A 21,848-nucleotide genomic window follows, 5' to 3' on the forward strand; every position below is an offset into this window, starting at 1 on the left:
ACCTCCTCAAATGTACATAAAACACCCCAAGAATTCTAGCTCATCCTCACATGCCCTTATCTCCTTTTCTTCATTCAATACTGCCCTTCCATCTGTGTGGAATTTGGCAGTAGTGTTTAGTGTGTGTGTGTAAACTCACCCCTTTGAGAATCTGCTGAAATCTGTGGACCATCTTCCCAGAAGATTACTTAGATGCACATACATTGTCTTTCTGAGATTTCGGGGTGTTTGTAGCCTTGTCTGAAACCTCTCTATGGACCCCGTGGAAGAGACCCCTTTCCATTCTTTTCTTTCAGCCCATAGATGCTTCCTGTAGAAAGAAGTGAATTCTAAGTCTTGTCTAAAAATGAGGAAGCATACAGATTATAACAATGTGGTAATTAGGTGGATGCCTTTCCTTGGTGTTGACATTAGTCATACCTCTGCTAACCAGAGGATTTGCAAACCTCGCGCCCCAGACGTTCAGGTTTGCTGATCTCTTGCTTGGATTTCCGGGGAATCATGCCTTGTGGACTTGACGGCCTGTCCAGGAACACAGGGCTGTCTCTCTGTGCAAAAGCGCCGTGTGCCAGTGCCGGCCACACGCTTGCCAGCCCTCTGGCCCAACTGCGTGAAAGGAGCTTTATCAACAAGCCCAAACTAGGGCTGTTGAGAGGCCTGGGCTACTTCCGTTTTTCGAGGCCCTTGAAATATGGAAAAATGAAAAAAAACCCACGAAAAACCAAAACAGGGTTACAAAAACAGGGGTATACTTTAAATGTTTACCTTTAACAACTTAATGCTTTTAATACCAGAAACATATAATTGTGCTATTCATAAGTTAATTACAGGATTTATAAAAATGTTAATTTATGGCTCACTACAGGCAGTGTGGTCCAGGCAAAGGACCGAAGTTCAGAGTGTGCAAAGAAGGCCTCCTTTTAATCCTGTCGGCCTGTCTGTGTGATTGTATATATAACCTCATTTGGAAATGACTTCACAAGTCTAAATTTGAGGCTCCTTATGGATTGGCCCTGCTGGCACCCCCTGCAGAGGATACGCAGAAAACTCTTCTGCAGGAGGAGCTGGGGTCGCCCTGTCACCAGCATCCCTCACCTTCTCCTCTGAGTTGCACTCTGATGAGGAACATGCCCTGTTGTCCTGGAACTGCAGGAAGGCGGTCCGAAGCCTCACCCTGGACTCTCCCAGGACCAAACAGACCATGTGTGCAATAGGAAGAGTCCCAGGAGGCATCATTTTTCCTCCCCAGGAGGCCTTCAGCCCTCACTATGGCACTTTGAATTTCTTTCAAAGGGCATTATGCCCTCATTCAAGCCTCACTTGAAGGTAAAGCTCAAAATGCAAATATTTCTAGGAGTAGCACCTTGACCAACTTCACAGGTAGGAGTAGATCTCAGCTACCAGGATCCTGATGCAAGTGAGCACTAGACCCAGCAGAGAGGGACTGATGGAGGGTAGAAAAAGAATCACCTACAGGAAAGACTAGGGGGAGTAACAGTAACCCTCAGCAGGTCACAGTTTGGTGGGTTGGGATGGGAGGAGGGACCAACATTGGCAGGGAGGCAGCTATGTGCCAGGTTCTGAGTAGCCTCTGGCCTCACCATTGACTGAAGTCTTCAGGCAGCTGTTTTACAGTGGCCTGAACTCTGCAGAGACAGTTGGCATTTTTAAAAGAAAAATGTTCTCGTTAAAAAAAAAGATAATTATGTGAAGGTGATGGATGTGTTAATTAACATCGGGGTGGGAATCCTTTCACAATCTATAGCATATCAAATCATGACGCACACTTCAAATAGCTTACACTTTTGTCATTTATACCTCAATAAAGCTGAGAAAAGAAATCCCAAAGAACTAAGGGGAAAGAATAATAAAAGAAGTGTTAATTTTAGCCAGTGAGGCAAAGCACACTTTTTCAGGTAATGTTGCATCCCTTAAAATTCTCCCAGTTGGATTTTCCACTCTGCCCTAGCTAAGAGAGCAGACAGATATGGTCCAGCCCAGAGAGCAGACAGATATGGTCCAGCCCAGAGAGCAGACAGATATGGTCCAGCCCTTAGTGTTCAGGCACCTAAAAGTTATTGTATCCTTTCATCTGTATCCTTGTGGCTATTCATACTTTCGTCTACCTGTCTATCCATCCACTCACCAGTCCATCCATCCATCTGGCTGACCAGCCAACCAATCAACCATCCAACCAATTAACAGACATTTATTGAACACCAGGTACCTACAGTAAGTTAAGCTCTGTGTTAATTGCTAGGGATACTACGGTAAATAGGACAGATTCTATTTTTGCCCTCATTGAGGGGATAGTCTGGCAGATTTTAATCAAGTGTTTGTTTAAGGCTGCCTCCACAATCCAGAATTTGTAAATAACTAGTTTTAACTCTTTAAAATCAGATTTTTTTGGGTAAAATTATAATGTATTACCCTTCCCACACTTAGTAACCCCATTCTAGACATCAAATGTCCAAAATTTGGATGGGAAAAATCTACAGGTTGTGGTGCCAGAATAAATGTCTTCTGATTTGTTTATGTGTGTCTCTCTCCTATTGAACTGTAAATTATTTGAGGGTAGGGACTGGGTCTTAAGTTTTCAGTACCCTGCATTAAGCACTGGCTGGCACATAGTAGCTTCTTACTAAATGTTTGTTGAAAGTGTTGTCTGGAAGGTCAGAAGTCTGCCCTCCATTAATGCCATCACCTTCTACCCTTGGTACTTCATCTTTTGGGTCTTGATGGGGAGGAGACCTATGGCAAATATGTGTGTGTGTTCAGTCCTCTGTACAACTGTGCAACCTTTCCTTCAAGAAAAATGGTTCAGAGAAGCCAAAATCCATCCCTGTCCCATGTCTCTTGTTCCAGGACAAACTTGGAATTTCATTAGGTTCTTCCTATAAGCAGTTATTTTGGGAAGAGCAACCTCAGGGGCTCTCCCTCAGGACCATGCCTGGTCTAGGCCAGTTGCGACCTTCGCACTCTCACTTTCTGGAGCACTGTGAATCTGAGGGTTGATAGTGTCTCTGCCATTGTCTGGGATCCAGGGCAAGAAGTGTAAATTGGGAAATGAGTGTGTGCTCAGTACTGTCTCAACTTGATGTAAGGAATGTCTTCTTATTTAAGATCTGTAAATATGTTTTGTACCCTGGACAGATGGTCACTTTCCCTCTAATAAAGTGTGTCTGACAATCACGCTTTATTGGTGTGGTTAGGAAAAGAATGTCGTAGACTTAGGAAAACATAATAATTTAAAGAGTGACACATTTCAGCGAAGAAATAAAGCTGTAGACTGCTCTGAAAAGAAAGTAAAACCATAGGAAACCATTACTTCATTGGGACAAATATTTTGTGTCTTCAGACATTTCTTACTAAAAAAAACAACACATGGGTGAGTTCTGGGACATGGGGTGTGTGTCTGCACATGCATGGAAGTAGCTCTGTCTGCTTTTTCAGGGATGTTCCCTAATTACTGCCGAGTAAGTATTTCATATGATCGCTGTCTGACACGGCAGTTTGCACCTAGGCTTTGGTCCAGGCCGCTCCTTGGACACCGCACCCTTCATTAGCCACCAAGTTGAAGCGTAAAACCAGTAACCGTTTTCACGGAGGTCTAGATAGTATTACACACCCACTAGAATTTAAAAATCAGAAACTTCCGCTACAGTGCGGGTTACGGAATCCTCCATAAGATACAGTGCGTGAACCCTACGGAGAACCCGCGTGTGCCACAGCGTGTGCAGTGACTTCAGTGTGTTACTTACTGTTCCCGGTGCAGAACTACTTGCCGCGCTCCCATGAGTAATGAGCAAATCCCCAGCAGCTCGCACGGGTAATGTTTCTAAAATTAGTTCAGCAAAATGATGGTCCCCTTTCCTGTTTGGTGGAAAACGAAGGTTTTGTTTTTCCAAGTGGAGGATCGTGTTCACTCAGATTTCCCTGTGGCTTGTTTCCAAAGTGGATACTTTCTCACATACAGCATGTGCTGTGTTTTGCTTTTTTCACCACCCACCTTTACCGACGCGGGAAGGGATGCTGAGTAGCTGTGCAGGTTTGCTGGTCAGCCTGAGATCAGTCTGGGCGGGATTCTCGGGCTCCAGGTGCCGCGGCCTAGCTGCCTGGTCCCGCTGCACCTCGGCCAAAGTGAGGGGAGCGGGGACCGTGGGGTTTCACTCACGCACCGCAGTGTGCGGGGCAAAACGTGATAATATGAGCTGCCTTTGTTTATCACACGCAGTTCATGGCAGCATCTTTATAAGCCCCCGCTGGCGCTTAATAAATATGAGAAGATACAGGCTTTCTTGATTACTTAGATCTAAATGTTTATTTAGGCTTTCATGGGAGTTTTTCTTCATTTACACAGACTTCTCTCCACTGAGCAAATGTCCCTTTTTAAATGTGGACTTGGTACATGTGAAACAAGTTTGCACAGGCTCCAAATTCATTTCATTTGTAAATATATTTATTGGAAGTCAGGACTTCTTGATGGTGACTTGAATTAAAAACTGGATTTTTAAAAGTAAACAGAATAGAAGCAATTTTTAAATGGGTGAATTGTGTCAAAGAATTTTACAGTTTGTGAAAGACATTAATGAGATTAAAAAAAGAAAAAAGAAATGGCCACATGAAAATATTTCTGAGGCTGTTCTTAGCAAATGCAGGATTAGCAGCATTTTCCTTTTTAGTGTTGATGTTGTGTGGACATGGAGACAGTTGTGCACTGTGGATATTATTGCTGCTGCGGAGGAGAGGGGAAAAGATAGGTTTGCAGCAGAGCCTGTGGATGGCACCAAGCCAGTGCCCTGAAAAATGGCAAACATGTCACAGTTAACAGCTGGATGCAGAAATATTTCCCTTTAATTTGGATGGATAAAATTTTTTTCACAGCAGGGCACTCTCGAAAGAGTACAACATCAAAGAGGGCGGGTCTCACCAGTCAGACATCAGCTGGCTCCAGGATGGAGCAAAATGAATGAACTGTCAGGACTTTTCCAGCATCTATGCTTCTGCCAAGTGAAAAGTTAAAGGTTCAGTGGCTTGTTCAGATCACAGACAAAATCCTGATAATGGAAGCCTAATTCCCCAACGTCTTCCTCTGATCAACAGACAGAGGATGTCTGAAGAGGACCCCAGATTGATGGATGGCAGGCTTCGTATTGATGGCCGCTGGCGTCCCCGGAGATAAGTGGGACTCACCAAAGGCTCAGCAGCTCTCGGGAGCTCCCAGGTCTCTGTGCTGGAATCCTGAGTCGCCCAGTCTCTTCTGCTGGCCTGACACATAACAGCCGCCGACCCACAGTGTGACCAAAATACCCATTTCCATTTCTTCACACGGCAGGCTCTCCAATGCAGGCTTTGCAGACCTCACCACGGGTGTTTTACAGTTTATTGACACTTTTCAACTGTTTTTCTGATGACCATATTTCAGTCTTGACTTATATGTTAGTATTATCTGCAAGCTCAACATAAACCTCTAATGATTTTCTAATATTTCTGGGACTTGATGAATGTGAATTGACAAAGTACAGTATATAGCTTTATATCAGCATTACTGAAAATACAGCAACGGTGTATATAACCATTACTCATTTATTTTATGGGGCGTTTATTACTTGGCCTTTGAAGCCCCGTTTCAAAACCTCGCCATTCTAAACATTGCAAAATATTCCAAACCACAGTGAGAGGAAAGAGTTTTCTTATGAGAATTAACAACAAAAATAAATTAGTTCTAATGGAGAGAGGAGGAAGAGATGATTGAAATGAAGAAAAACCACCTATAGCATTACATACTTGAGAAAAAAGTTGAAAAACTGAACACAAATAAATAGGGCAGCAGTAGCTAGTATTTGCTTTAATAAAGAAGCTTTCCTTATAAAATATGCATCTTCATCTACAAACTGTTGCCTTCCCCGTTTTTTGATGTTCCTGGTCGTTATGGCCTATTGCCAGGGGATGGAGAGCGGTTTACCGCGGCGTTGGGGAGTTGTGTCTATCCGTGGCGTGGTTGCTTTGTGTAAATTTTACTGACAGATTAAGTAATTCTCACTAAATTGACATTTACTCTGAAAATAGGGATGTTTTATAAATGACATTATTAATCACTATGAACATTTTTATGGCCCTCATTTGGAAAATTTCAGATGCTTTTAGAGGAAAAGCTGTAGTATTTTTCCCTGATAGGACAAACGGAATGTGATGAAAAAAGCAATAACACGATAGCCTGTGATTCGGGAGAGTTACATCTTTGTCACACTCACCAGCTGTCTGACTGCTGTCTGACTGTGGGCAAGTCATTTACTCTTATCAGCCCAAGGTTTCTTGTGAAACAGAATAATGTTTCGGCCTGCCTTCGAGGTCAATTAGAAGGGCCAAATAAGCTTGTATTTCAGAAACTAAAATCCTACACAGATGTGTAGGACCTGCTGTTCTTTGTTGTTGTTTTGAACCCTCACCCAAGGATATATGTTTTTATTGATTTTAGAGAGAGAGAGATAAACATTGATGTGAGAGAGACGACGTCGATCGCTTGCCTCCCTTATGTGCCCCGACCGGGGATTGAACCTGCAGCCTTTTGGTGTACAGGATGACACTCCAACCAGCTGAGCCACCTGGCCAGGGCCATTCTTTCTTTGTGTTAGGTTGGGGGCAGATGATGTCACTCCTTTTTAAAGCATCGTTTTGAGGTCTGTGTTCTCAAGCCTTGATTTAGCTTGATTGGAAAGGTTAAAAGTAAGGAGGTTAGGAGACCCCAGTGGCATTCTTGCCGCCTTCCTCACTAGCTTGGGAGGCAGTGCCTGGAGACCCTGGGTAATTGGGATCTCTGTTGACCTGATGCTCTGTCCACAGATCTGCCATGCGCAGATGTCCCCTGCTCTCCGTCCAGGTGCACTGGATTACACAGACAGCTCTCCTACCTTGACCATGTCCCTTGTTCATGTAGGAGTGAGGCACTGTATGCTGAACCTCCTCTGGCCAGAAATGTCAGTGGCCTCAGAGGTCAAGCAATTCTGCATGATAGGTGACATTCAGTGAGGTCTACTGGGGTCCTTAAGCCACAATTAATTAAAACACTTGTAATAACTACCTGCTAGTTATAGATATGCTCCTATGTCTTTTGGAAGACATTTTTATAATACTATATTAAACTGAAGATTGATTAAATTTAGGAAATGGAGACTGTAGGACCAAAGAAATGCTTCTTTATTATTTTCTAGATAGTATTCACATTCATCCAGCATTTTAAATGTTTTGTCTTATTTTTTTAACTTAAAAGAAAATATTTTTTTATTGATTTCAGAGACAGGAAGGGAGAGGGAAAGAGAGATGGAAACATCAATGATAAGAGAGAGTCATTGATCGGCTGCCTCCTGCACGCCCCCTGCTGGGGATTAAACCCGCAACCCCAGCATGTGCCCTGACTGGGAAATGAACTGCAATCTCCTGGATCATAGGTTTATGCTCAACCACTGAGCCACACCAGCCAGGCATGTTTTTTCTTATTTTTTGATGGACTCATCTGGGAATTAAAAACATAAGTTAGAATGACTGGTTTACTCTTACACCTCCCTTATGTATCCCCAATTTTTTCTCCTCTCCCTCTCCCTCCCTCTCCCCCACTCAACAGAAGTTGATTTCCTAGTATGTACAAAGCCTTGTGTAAGGTAGCTACTAGTAGATTTTAAAAATATTTGAAATGCATTTCTGCCCTCATTGAGCTTACAGTTTGATAACTTTAGCAACAATGAGTTTGCATACACTGCCCATATTATCTTGCGGTCAGTGACCCCAAGCAGGTTAGTAGATTGTGCCTGGGCTGACATTTCCCATATAATTATAGTGCTGGCCTGAAGGACAGCTAATGCTCTTTGGACTCTTACTGTGTTCCCAGAGCCCATTTGAGAGCTTTACATATAAAAGCTCATTTGATTTTCCTATCAGTCCTTTGACATAGGGACCGCCATTAGCACCATTGTTTTTAAAGATGGTCTACCTTCCTCAAGAAGTTAGTAACTGCCCAAAGTCACACGGCCCCCTGAGCTGGAACCACAGTTCTAGCTCACCGGTATTGGAGCCAACACTCACATAGGTGCTCTTAACCTCTGCGCTCTCTCCTCTCTGTTCACTTCCATCATGTGTTTTCACGGCTAATACTTAAGAAAAGTCTCTACTAACAACCATACTATTAAAAGTAAAATCGTTTTTTCCCCCCATTTATTTTTAGAGAGAGTGGAAGGGGGGGGAGAGAGATTGAGAAACATCTATGTGAGAGAGACACAGTGACTGGTTGCCTCCCACACGTGCCCTGACCTGGGCTGGGATTGAACCTGCAACCCAGGTACATGCCCTTGACAGGGACTCGAACCCATGGCCCTTCAGTGGGCTGGCCAGCGCTCTAACCACACCGGCCAGGGCAAAAGTAAAATTTCTTATTTAGCAACAGCGCTGTTCTGGTTTTAGCTTTTCGCCGTGAGAGCAGTGTGACCCGCAGCCTTCCACAGGTCACAACGTATCGCACCCCCACCTCCCGACACGGAGGCTCACAGGGAAACATTTTTATCCATCTTGGTAAAGAGTATATTTTTCAGTTGATTTTCTCAGATTACAAATACGCTTGATTCTGAAACCCTGATTTTCTGAATTTCACCGAAAGGCCGACCCTGCAAAGGCACAGGGTGGAGGACAGGTGGAGGCATCTGAGAGGCCGTCTTGGTCGCCGCGCATCCCTGGACCCCCGTGTGTGGGGCGAGGACCCAGAGCAGTGCTGGGCTCTCAGGCCTAACCCGGGAAACTCCCCAAGTCCCGTATCTCCTCAGCCCGTTTCTGTGGCAGTTGTTTAATAGGTTCTAATCCTCCTATGAAATTCACCCTTGCATTTCAAAGAATTGAAAGTAGTTAGGTTCAAGGAGGTTGCCATATTCTCCTAAAAAAAGCCCTAGTTGTTAGTGCTTAGAATGACATTTTCATTGCATTTAGTGGTGATTTCTCAGGCTTAGGATAAGATCTGAGATCTCTAAGAAGCTAAAGGATTATTGTGAAATTTAGTCCAGTTCACTTCAGCATGTTTTGAGTTCCTCTTACATGCTGGGCCCTATGTTAGATGTTTGGGCATAAAATATGCTCTCTTGTGTCAGCTGCTCAGCAAAGCTGAAGGAGGCTGGCATTTTAGCACAAGACTCAGCGCTGGTGTCTGGGGCCTCCGCACAGGGGCATGCCAAATGTGGAAACGTCGGAGAGGGAGCCCGAGACGAGACGTCTCCCGGTCCCTGAAAACTGCTAATCCTTTTCATATAAAACCTTTGGCTCTTTTTTTTTTTTTTTTCCCCCCATGCCAAAATTCAGGGACCCAGGTTCTGGGAGGAGCAGGTTAGTGTTTTAGTTATAATTCAAGTTCCTTTTGTTAAGATCATTGACTCTCTTCTGTGTACTTGCAGGATTACATGAGATGAGGGAGGCCTCAGCACGTTTCCAGTGGGAAGCAGAGGGAGTGTGAGGATGCCTGGAGGCTTCATTCTGCCACTGACTAGTAGTAGTCTTACTTTGTCTAAGTCGCCAACTTTTGGAGACCCCATTTCCTTATGTGTAAACTGATCAGGTTGGAACAGATGGTCTCTGAGGTCCCTTCCAAATCTGATTTTCCTACGCTCTAAATTTGGCCAAGGTACTCAGTGTTCTAGCAGAGGAATTGGTGACCGACCTCTTCATGGAGGTCTACCTACTGGAGGAAGTGTGCTGGCTGCCTGTGGTTTTCAAACAGGGTCCCTCAGTTCACTGCGGGCCCTTGGTGAGGTCGCAGGAACCGCCTCAGAGAGCAAGGGTGTGGTTCATGGAGCTGGGGGGGTGTTCCTGATGGACTTTCTTTTTATCCATTTTTATAGTGGACCGGGAAACTTTCTTTTTATCTGTTTTTATAGTGGGCCAGGGCAACTTTGTATCTGTTTTTATAGTGGAATTACATTTAAGACTTCTTTGAATTAAAAATGATCCCTTGCTTTAAAAGATCGCTGAAAGCTCTGCTGGTAAAAATGAAAGAAATGCATACTTTTCTCTGCTCTCCCGCTCCCTGGAAAACTACAGCCCAGAAAGCCAGCTCTCAGGCAGAGGATGGCTCTGGGCAACATAGGAGTGATGAATGTTTGCAGTGTTTCCAGGCTATCGGTTCAAAGGGCTTCTCTTGAAAGTGGCCCCAGCTGTACCAGACTCATTTTCAGGGGCAGCAATGATTTCTTTACAGCTGGGATTACACACTTAGATGCTGAAAGAGGACAAGCAGGTAAGTAAATTACTGAGGAAGCATGTAAGACAATAGGGAGTGGTAGGGACTATGGAAAACGAGAAAGTACATGGTTGATCTAAAGGGGGCCATCTTCTTTTTCTCAGCTTCGGTGGATGATTGCCAGAGAATGGGTGCCCATATTTTGATTTTTTTTCCCAAGAAAAATAAGAAAATAGGTAAAATTTTCAAAACACTGTGGAGGAAAATCAGTGTTGGTCAGTGGCCTGAGTTCAGCCTGAGAGCCAGTAGTCTGCAAATCTGACTTTAGAGAAACAGATTGCTGAGAGCCACCAATATACACAAATTTTTATCATTCAGAAGATGTTTTTCTTGCTATTATGTTAAACTGGACCCAAGTCAGTCTCTGAGTCACATTGGTTCTATGATTCTTATTGTTAAGGTATGTTGGCAGTATACATAAATGACAAAGCCATGGATGAGCCACTCATGACCAGGGTTTATAAGGTACAACGTTGGTGCATTTTTTACTCATGCTGTTCTCAGAGTAGGTTCTTGTTCTAGGAAAATAAGGTCATGGGAGAGAGTGGTGCTTCCTCATATCCTGGATTGCAATAAAACACACCTCCTGCGTCGTGGTTTTCAGTTAATTCCACACATGGTTTGTAATGAAGAATTTGTGATCATTATTTCAGCCATACATGTTGCATCCCAATAAATATTATTGGATTGAAAACTGTAAAAATTCCCTTAAAAAGGTAAAAATTAGCCCTTCCCCTTACTTATGCGTCTGCTCCCATTGATACTAGATAAAAGAGAAAGTACAGACCAAAAACAGTGGTTTTAAAATGGCAACAGGAACAATCACAAAAGAAATCAGTGGTTGATGATATAGTGACACATATTACAACCATTTTTCCCAGGAGGAAAACAGGTATAGTTTTTAATCTTGGGTAAAGTAGTCAGTTTATTTTAACAACGCATGCAAAAACTAAACTACGAAGGAAGAAGTGGCTGGGTTTTCTTTTTATTTACTTTTCTCTCTTTGAGATATTTTTTTTGGGGAAAATTAGAAAAGCACAAAATATAATATATAAATGCCAATGTACAGGCCACCAAAAAAGTAAGTGTTAACACTTTTCCGTATTTGCTTCAGAATTTTTTTTTTTTTTTTTTAGGAAAAATGAAGCATTTCAGATAAAGTGTTAATTCCCTTTGTTTTTCCTCCATTCTCTTCTTCCCCAAGTCTGTAATGTGAGGAAGTTGTCAGGAATCCTTCCAGTGTGCCTTTTCAGAATTTTACAAAATATGATAGAAGGACAATCTGCAGTATTATAAGATAGAATGTTAAGAGTGTTATTTTGTATATTTTGAAAAGTTAACAAGTGGTACCATACGCAACAATCTGCAACCTGATTTTCTCAGTCAATATATATTTTTGATATTTCTCTATATGAACTGGATCTTAATACAAACAGATCTAGTTCAGCCATTTTAGGTGCTTTATACTATTTTGTTGAATAAATAATTCTTCTGACGATTCTCATTATTTACTACTATGAACAATGCTACAGAGATGCCCTTTTACTTGTCTCCTCAGGCACATATATCGGAGTTTCATTGGAGTAGCTTCCTTGATGGGAAATTGTTGAGTCATAGGATATGCATGGCCAACTTTATTTCAGTATCATCAAAATGTTCTCCAGTGTGACTGTGCCACTTTCTACTCTCTTTTTGCAATGCTGGAACTAGCTTTCTAAAACAAATATGCCAGCCCAGCTGCCGTGGCTCAGCAGTTGAACATCTACATATGATCCAGGAGATCGAGGTTTGATTCCATCAGGGCACGTGCCCAGGTTGCAAGCTCGATCCCCAGTCGGGGGTGTGCAGGAGGCAGCCAATCAATGACTCTCATCATTGATGTTTTTGTCTCTCTTTTTCTCCCTTCCTCTCTCTGAGATCAATAAAGATATATTTTTTTTAAATATAATAATAATAATAAATAAAACAAATATGCCAAGTATACTTTCTACAGTTTTGAGGGGTTTCCACTGCAGAATTTAACCCCTTTCCCACCGAGGGACCTGCGTGTTTCTTTACATGCATTTCCCTTACCTCCAGAGGATCCATTGTTCAGCTTCCTTAGAACAGAGATCACACCTTAAAAGGTTGGTTGTTTGTGTTCATTCAGGATAAAACCCACAGTTTTCAGAAAACCTGTGTTTTGAAACATTCAAATGTTCTTTCAGAACAAATCTTTCCCTAATCTAAATTTAACTCTCTCTTGCCTTCATTCTCACTAGTGTTTGAATTAATGAAATGTCTCACCTTTTCAACATATTCTTAGGTCGTGAGGGGACTGTCTAAACACTTTGTGCATGACTTTCAATATTTTTCTGCTTATTTTAAGTCTTTAGAAAGGTAATGAAAACAAAATAACTCTTGGTCTTGGTCTTACTTTGTCTCCTTAAATTCCTTCATTTTTTTTTTTAGACCTATTAGGTATCTAACTTAAAAGTTCCCTTTAGTGTCACATGAATGTAGATGTTGATGCAACCTCCAAGAACAACTTCCAGAACTTGAAATTCTTGCTGCTACCCTAGCCTGAAACCTGTTGGAACATTCCCACATGTAGTTCCTTCCCACCTGGTAGGTAGAACATCAGCCCCTTCCTGATACAGTCGATGGATACAGGCACAGTGTCCTTGTATAGTTTAGCTACATGCAGAACTTTACCCCCTTACTTATTTTTTTAACTGAGCTCTTAAATGGAAACAAAGTTGAGCTTGTGCTGGAGAGTAATGATAGGGCCCAAATTCGTACCTGGAGTATTTTTTGAGAAGTCCTCCTTAATTCCTATTTAGCACTCACATTTGGGTGTTTTCCCAATTTTATTCTCCTTTAACTAGAGGAACGAACAGAAACAGGCATCCGTGCTTTCTGGTCTGTTGTTTCTCTTTTAAGAAACACCGAGTTTAGAACAGCTGGTGTGGCTCAGTGGTTGAGCATTGACCTAGGATCCAGGAGATCGAGGTTCGATTCCCGGTCAGGGCACATGCCCGGGTTGCGGGCTCGATCTCCAGCAGGGGGCGTGCAGGAGGCAGCCGATCAATGACTCTCATCACTGATGTTTCTCTTTCTGCCTCTCCCTTCCTCTCTCTGAAATCAATAAAGGTATATTTTTTAAAAAGAAAGAAAAAGAACACTGAGTTTAAATGTTAACCCTTAACAGAAAAGGTCCGGGATTATCTTGAGCCAAATGCAGAGGCACACATGTTTGGCCTCCCTGAGTAACTGATAGGAGGTGCTGGCCATCTGAGCATGATGCTCCACACATGCTGTCAACGTATGTTGTTATGACTTGACATTTTATGACATTTATGAAGCTTTTTATTTGGGGGAGAGTTGGATGAAATGGACGCAATCAGATTTGTGTTTTGAAAGATCACTCTGGCTACATTTGGAGAATATGTTGGAGGAGGCCTGGAGGAGCTGTAGGAAGATCAGTTAGGAGACTGTTGCAATACTTGTGAGAAAGGAAGCTGATTTGGGCTGGGAAGCTAACTGGAGGAGAGATGGATGCATGTGAAAAGTTTAGGAGGCAAGTTCAACTGGATTTGGTGATAGCTTGGCTCTGGGGTCTGAGGGAAAGAAGATCGATCGGTCACGGTCGAATGAGTTTCCTCATCTCGGATTGGGTGCATGGTTATGGGCTCTAATTAGGTGCATGAGATTTTCATCACAGCTTCCTGTGAAACAGCTTGATATCAGTATTAGCTGAAGCCAGGGAGGCTCAGCCTCATGCTGTGTTCTACCTTGTGCGATATTTGGAAAACGCCTGACAAGTGGCCACCTACTTTTCTTCCAGGCAAGTAGCAGTTTCATTAGGCAGGTGAAAAATGTAGGATTCCTGTAGTCACAATATACTTAGTTTAAGGAAATTATTGCTGAAACAAGAGTGTAGGAGGAAACATTTTTATACTGTACTTATTTGCAAGACTGACTGGCTACTGTCTGCGGTTCAGATGAGCTAACACTGAAGGTAGCACCCACTATGTATAAATGTTAGAGAGTTTTCCTTGCTGCTGGGGACATTGACTAGAAGCACAAAGGAGAATTGTACTTCTCAGAATGTTTCATAATTATTTTCACCAGCAGTCCTCATGGAAGGTTTGTTTGTTTCTGGGGAAAGGACAGGGCAGAGGGCTGGGCCATCAACATTTTTGGCTCCATTATAGATAAACAGTGGAGTTTAAGGAACTGATAGGCTTGTTCAGTGCTGCATGGGCTGTCAACAGCAGGCTTGGGGTTGAGACCTTCAATCTTTGAACCAGCTTCTTAAAACAGAAACAGAACAACAATAAAATAACTACAGTGTCATGTAACCTAAATACCAAGTCTGTCATTGGATTGCACATGCAATGGATGTATACAGCGCACGAAGTGTTTCCATTCTCTGCCATCATCCCCAAACTGGGAACTTCAAGAAGCCATTAATGTGAGATATAATGTAACCTAGGAACTTCTTCTCAGGCTACAATGATTATCAGCTGTGATCACGGTGCATGCTGTGCTTCCTAAATTCTCAAACAATTGTTTTTATTAGTTGATATCTATCTTTTATTTGTGGGGGTTAGTGGAAAGGTTGGGATGGAGACAAATGAGTTCAAGAAAAGCCAAAAAAACCCCAGCTGTTTTAAACTGGTGATTAAAAAAACGACTGTCCACACTAAGCCCTTTGCCCTCTAGAATAGAAATACTGAGCTAAATTAATGTGATGACCATACTAATTTTAGGACCTAAATGTAACCAGTGGGGCTCTCTGTAACTAGAAAGAAGTGGAAAGGCTGATTTGCAAGGGTAAGAGACTTGATTTCTCAGGATGCTCTGGGGATGCTCTGTTGGATCCCACTGTTGATTTTATTTGAACAGGTCCAATTTCACAATGGTCCTGAGAATTGTACCACTTGCTTCCGGGATGCCCCTTGGATGGGGAATGACCTAGAATTGCTGTCCATATGTGACTCCTGATCTCCCATGCCTTTAGAGACCACCTCCCATCCTCCCAAGTGCCCAGGCCTGACCTGGTTTCTGGGAGTGGGAGCTGATTGCCTCTGCTGTTGGCACTGATTCCACCTGTGCCCAGCTGGCCAGTTGTTTTGCATATGAATTTTTGTCCCATGCTTATTGCCTGGCTTGGAGCAGATTTCATATCCTTGAATGCAATCTTGAAAGAAAATCTGTTGGAGATGACCCAAGGCAATAGTTATTAGACCAACCTTAATTAAGACATTTGAATCCATAGAAAACAGTATTTTTTTTCTTTCCCTTTTCGAGGGTCTCTGTTTTTTGATGACTCCTCTCCTAATAGTTTCAGGTCCGGACAGCTGAAGTCCTACATCTTCTGCGAGGTGAGAGTCCATTTATTTCATCCCAATCAGAGCCTATTTGACCAATTCTGTACAGCTCCATAACTCTCCCGCTGCCTTCTGCTAGGTGTCACCCAGCTTGTTGAGCAGACGGTACTGCCTCTGAATGCCTTCGAACAGTTATGTGTTGGAGACTGGGGGCCTTTAATGTGGATGTTCCAGCCATGTCAGTGTAGCCTCTCCCTTCAGCTTGCTTTGTTTATCTAGCAGCTCATTACTTAAGAGTAGCCTGTCAAAATAGGTTAAATATTCTTTGGGAAACATGGTCACTCACATCCTTGAGATACCACAAATATGTTTAAAACAGGGAAGATTGGCCTGATAAGAAAAGTGTGATTGACTTGCATCACCAAAAAATATTTTCCTGTTATTCTGGTTCAGTTTCCACAAGCATCGATATGCACTAGAAAAGCTAAGGACAATAAATTTCTGCAGCCGACACATAAAGACACCAAGGGAAGCAGGGAAAATGATTGCTGATGATTCATTCTAACTACTTGACCTTCTGACCTCTTCTCTAGATATATGACCAAGATGGGACACTACAGCACTTTATTGATGGTGGGGAACCTAGTAAGTCAAGCTGGATGAGGTATATCCGATGTGCAAGGCACTGCGGAGAACAGAATCTAACAGTAGTTCAGTACAGGTAAAGTATATCTCGATTTACCACTTACGTAGCTGAAGCCCTCGGGCTTGCGTATACAAATGCAGGCTTGCTGCTAGTTTTGAAACAATTCTGCAGGAGTTTTTGCAGGAACTCTGCAAGGACTGGCAGAAAATTTTTTTGCTAGGTTTCTGAAATCTCCTTAGTTCTTGCAATAGTCATTGCACGAGAATTCAGGAATAAAAATCCTAGTAGAAGGCCTCTTTCACTCAGTGCACAAGGTAAAGCTATTTCCCTGTCCTCGCCTGAACTTCCACATCGGCTGAATGAGCCCAGCACACCCACTGATGGGCAGAGTCCCCCAGCAGAGGTGTGCACACACACAAACAGAAGTGCAAAGATTCAGCCCCAGATCGATTGCTTTCAGTCACCTTCAGGCCTTCCCCCAGGAGGAACAGTTTCATTTGCTCAAAGGCCTGGGAAACCAAGGACTCTCAGCCTTACCAAGGCTGCTTTTCCGAAATCATTATGCTCAGCAGCAGTATCTGAGCCAGAGTTACCTCTCCTGATCCCTGGAAAGGTGCCAAAACATTGGGCTTTGGTCGTTGGATGATTCAGAATATGTTTTCAGGAGATGAGGTCGTTCCAGAGCATAGGGAAGCCCTGGGTATCCAAGATATTTGCGAAAAGCCCAAAGACAAGGTGGAGCCATCCCCATTTCTCAGAGCCTCATAGGGAGGCCTCGGGGTGGGGGGCGCTGAGAAGCAGATGCTGAGCCACATCTGCTCAGTGCACCTGTTGGGCAAGCTTTACCATTTAGTGCTAAAGAAGGCTGGAGTGGAGACGAGAGGGCAGAAACAGATCACATAGGAAAAAAGCCCCACCACTAAGCCTTTTCTCAAAAATCCCTCGAAAACATGTGCCATATAAATATATGACCTCAGTTATAAACAGCCATGCTCCCTTTAGAATCAGAAGCAACTGTTTAACTTTATTAGGCACCATTGACACATCAAAGCAGGCGGCCCTGAGCTCGGCAACTTGGAGTCATGCCTGTGGCTATTTATTTTCCTTTCCTTTTTTTTTTGTTTTTTAAAAATGAGGCCTTTAAAAAAAAAAGAGCTTTATTCCCCTTATAGGCTAAAGGCTGCACAAATCTGGCTTGCTCTCGGAAGGTCTCCAACTCAAAAGGAATGTATGTGGGCATTATGTGACTTTTCACTGCCTTGGTTTCCTATGCAGCTAATTTCATGAAATAACGGTCGCATGAAACAGCACATGGCAGCGTTCGGTTACACTGCTGTGGACGGGCCTCACTCACCTTTATTGCAGCTGCATTTCTGTCACGAAGGTTTTATGAAACTTGCAGCTAGAGAATTAGTAAAGGCTGTGCTTGTCCATTCAGCAAGAGATAGTTTGGTCCTGTGATGAGCACCCAGGGAGCTCTCGAGGCAAAGTCTGAACCTGGGCAAACAAGAAAACCCCTGAGAGGAAGGTGGGCATGAGTAAGTCATTACCTATCTGTCAATATTAAGTGGATTTTATAGCTCCCCTTTCATGAGGGAGCTTAAGCTTCGAGTTCTCTCTGCCAATCTGTTTTTGATTACTTCAGATCTTTATAAAATGAGCTACAAAAACACAATTAAAAAAAAACAAAACACTGGCATCCATCACTAGTGACCATGTCCAAGAGTAAGAAAATAGAAAAGTTGGACCCTGAAGAGCCAGCCTAATTTTTATTGTACATGAATGTCCTCTTCACAGAAAGTCAGCTGGTTTAGATTCGTTCTGTTATGATTTGTAATATCTAAATGGAATTTTCTTCAAAGCGCCCTTGATTGATTGACCCTGAGCTGAACGTTTTGTTTTTATTTTGAGGCTGACAATAATGTTTGTTGGCATGTGTTCTGCTTCAACTGTGTTGGGACGCCATGAAGCTATCTTTATGAGTCATCCAACCACAATACTAAATACATGTCAGCAAAGGAAATATTATCTGAAAAGGGAAAAATCCCTTTGATGTGCTTCAACATGCAGAGATTGCTGCGAGTTTTGGAAGCTCTGCCTGCTTGTAAGGAACGGTGTACGCTTACACTTTCCCCCCCTCTCGGCCTACTCCGTGCCTCAGAAGACCACCCATTGCTCGAAAACAGTTCTGCTCTTTCAGCGGCAAAGTGTGTCATTTGGTTTTAGCACATTCATTTGCCGGGCGCTGTGTTTATATTAAGGGAAGCCAAACCGAGAGATGAAATGTTACAAGGGTGAAGTACAAAGTAGACTCAATTTTTCTCAAGTTAGGAGATGCCAGTGATTTATAGCTCGGCTCCAATTTTGATTTTTTTTTATGTAGCAGTGGAAAGAATTAATAAAATGCACGGCGCTTGGGGATGCAGAGGGAGGAAGGGTAGTGAGGTCCGGACAACTAACTGGCTGGAGTTTTTGTCAGATATTCATAGAATGTTGGGAAAAAACATTCTGCTTAGCTAGCAGTGCCCTCGTGAGACAGAATGGCAGCAAGTAAGGAAAATAATAAGATAAATGAAATTTTTGCAGCTGCAAGTAAAATATTGAGAATCTGCACTTTTTTATTGATCTTTATGATCCTATTGCCAAGAGCCACTTTGTGGTGACAAAATATGTTGACAAGTGCATATCTCACTGCCATGAAAAATGTGGTGAAGGATTCGCCTTCTGTCTGCAGTGTTGTACAAGGAACAAATTGCCCTGCTACAGCCAATTCCTCACAGAAAGGCTAAATTTAAGGCCCACCGACCCTAAACATTTTTATCTTGAACTGGAGGCTAATATTTGCAGCAATTCTTCATTGAGAAAACCAGTTGTGGTCTCATTTTTTTTTTTTATCTGTAGATTTTTCTTTACAGTACCAAAGCTGTTAAAAAAAAAAAAAAAGTTTATTTCTTGGTACCGTCACTCTATCATTTCAGAGTGTAATCTTTCCGCCAGAGTCAAGTGCTCCTCTTGTATTTATTGAATTGCCATCCATTTCACAGAAGAGGGTTTTTCTCTTCTCCTATATCTAACTTTAGAAGGAAGGCAATGGGGGAGATTTTTGTTTCTCTTTATCCTTATATCACAGAGCTGTTTAATTTTATTACAAATTTGAGAACTCCCAATGCCAAGCTGCAAGAATACATGTAATGCTTTTCCTTCAAAAAAGAAATCAATAGTATTAATTTATATACAAGGTTGAGGCACCAGTGTCTGTAGTTTGCCAAGAGAGAAAATTTTCTCATCAGTGTGAGATGGAATTTTTTTTTTTAAATGAACTCTTCCTTTCTGCCATCTCCTGGGCTAAATATCTGTCTCTTCAGTCAAGACTTTGTAGGAAGGGGAACTATGGAAATTAACTGAGCTGTTTTTTCATACTGGGTTACAGGCTCTCATTGGTTGCTGAGAACAATAAGGTGGGTGCCTATTTTATTACAAACAGAAACTGTTTAGGTGGAGATGGGCAGAACTTTTTGGGGGCAATAAAAAAATGGGGTTGGGGGCACACGAGTCCTACATATTACTAAGCTGGGTTTTCTTTTGTTTTGAATAGGTCGAATATATTCTACCGAGCCTGTATAGATATTCCCAGGGGCACCGAGCTTCTGGTGTGGTACAATGACAGCTATACGTCTTTCTTTGGGATCCCCTTACAATGCATTGCCCAGGATGAAAACTGTAAGAATTTATTTTAGCTCTGAATTTACATCTCAAAATCCCTATTTTAAAGCTGACTATTTAAGAGTGTTGTTTAAAACTCCGGCCACGTGGTTCACTCTGATATATAATGCAAATGTGCACAAGTCTGTTCTATCATTTTCTTTACCCTGTATGTCTGCTGCTTTCTCATGGGGCATCTTGGTGTGTACAGGCCAATACTTCTTTGCCTGTTTACAACATCACAATGTTTGTCAGTTTTACATAATCACCCGCAGCAGTGTTAAGGCAGCTGGTATTTATTGAGAGCCTACTGTGTGTCCGGTGCTGTGCTTGCCACCTTCCAGGGTTACAAAAGCAGCGAAAGGTACAACTTCTGCTCTGAAGGGATGCGCAGTCCTGCTCCAGCCACTCTCCCCGCAAAAATGAAATGATGAGAGCACAGTGCCCTTCATCAGGAGTAACCCCCTCCAGTCGATGGGTGTGCTTCCTCCCGAGTAGTCACTGCAGTGAGAAATGGTAGCAAAAATCGTAGACATAGGACTGAGGAACTTGTGTCTCTCTAAATTTCTTAGCCTGACTAAACCATGTCATTTTCTGCCTTTCTTGCCATGGCAGCCATTATCTCTAAAAAGTAATCTAACATCTAAGCAAATGCAGACTTGCAGCAATTTTCATGTAAACTTTATATTTTTGTTTTATCCATTCTTTGGAAAATATTTTAAGGTGATCTCCAGTATTTGGAACAGAATTGGATAATTCTGATGTGATTCAGTGAGCAACACTGGTTTCAATGATGCTATTTTTTCTGGTCACAAAACTGACTAACCTGTGAGTTGATAATCTGGGATTATGCAACAGAAAATGAAGTCCAGAGAACAGATCTATTTAAGAAACTTGATTTTGAAGAAAAGTTTTATGTTACTTTATTCTTCTCCACTTAACTTTCTCTTTTGCACAAACTCCAAAAAAAAAAAAAATGTTCATATTACTACTGAACAAAATACTGATGAGCAGGTGTTTCTTTTGCATGTTGCCTTTATTTTCTTTGTGAAAAATAGAATCCTCAAAAGGCGTATTACTATCAACTTTCCTTTTCTGCTTTAACCCAAAACCAATCTCAAATCAAAACACGAATCTTTGGACATATAATACACTCCTCTGACTTCCCAGGTTTCCACTGGAAAGTTTCTTTCCTGCAGTGATACCCCTATTTGAGGGAGTGTCTGTTTGCACAGGAGAAAATCTCAGTGTTGGACATGAGTGTGCAGCTGGTGTTAGAGGCAGATATGGACATGGGGGCCAGTATGCTCGCTCTTCCCAGAGCGGCTCCACGTGCGAGCTTCCCTAACACTGGCTTTAGGTCCATGGGCAGAAAAGCACCAGCATCAGTCCCCCACTCCCACCCCGGTCTGCTCACATGGGCCCGTCTGTACATAGAACCTTGAAATAACCTCACCTTCTGAAGTATGGAATTTTATTCTAGAGGATTCCAGAAATCCTTTACTAATACCTGCCACAAACTCTAAAGATGTTCTGGTGTGTGTGTTGAGGATTATCTGGGAATAAGCATAGCAAAGCCTAGAGTCTAAAGTACATAGCACATAGTCCAACCAGCCATTTGTTCACTCATTCACTCATTGCCCAGATATTTATTGAACACCTACGGTAGGCTGTGTCTTTGCTGGGTGCTGCAAATAGAGCAGTGAACAAACCAGACAAGAATTCCTGCCTTCATGGAGCTTACATTCCTGTTGAGGGAGACAGATTATCAACACATAAGTGAATAGTTTGTCAGGTGGTGATAAGTGTTGTAGAGATAACAAAAGAGAGAAGGGGTAAGGCATGCCAGGAGTTGGGAATCAGTTTTAGAGAGTGATCCGGGTAGGTCCTACTGGAAATGTGACCTTTGGGGTAA

General features: G+C 42.5%; 1 protein-coding gene across 1 annotated transcript in view; it reads left to right on the forward strand.

Moving 5' to 3' along the window:
* PRDM6 (PR/SET domain 6) overlaps positions 1-21,848 on the forward strand; it is a 95,676-nt gene that overhangs the window by 47,798 nt on the left and 26,030 nt on the right. Inside the window, exons 3-4 of the mRNA XM_087815089.1 lie at positions 16,179-16,306; positions 19,827-19,951. Coding sequence (XP_087671215.1) covers positions 16,179-16,306; positions 19,827-19,951 — 253 coding nt within the window. The remainder of the gene's footprint in view (positions 1-16,178; positions 16,307-19,826; positions 19,952-21,848) is intronic.

Source organism: Miniopterus natalensis, chromosome 3 (assembly GCF_054644295.1).
Source record: "Miniopterus natalensis isolate mMinNat1 chromosome 3, mMinNat1.hap1, whole genome shotgun sequence".
NCBI classification, from domain to species: Eukaryota; Metazoa; Chordata; class Mammalia; order Chiroptera; family Miniopteridae; genus Miniopterus; species Miniopterus natalensis.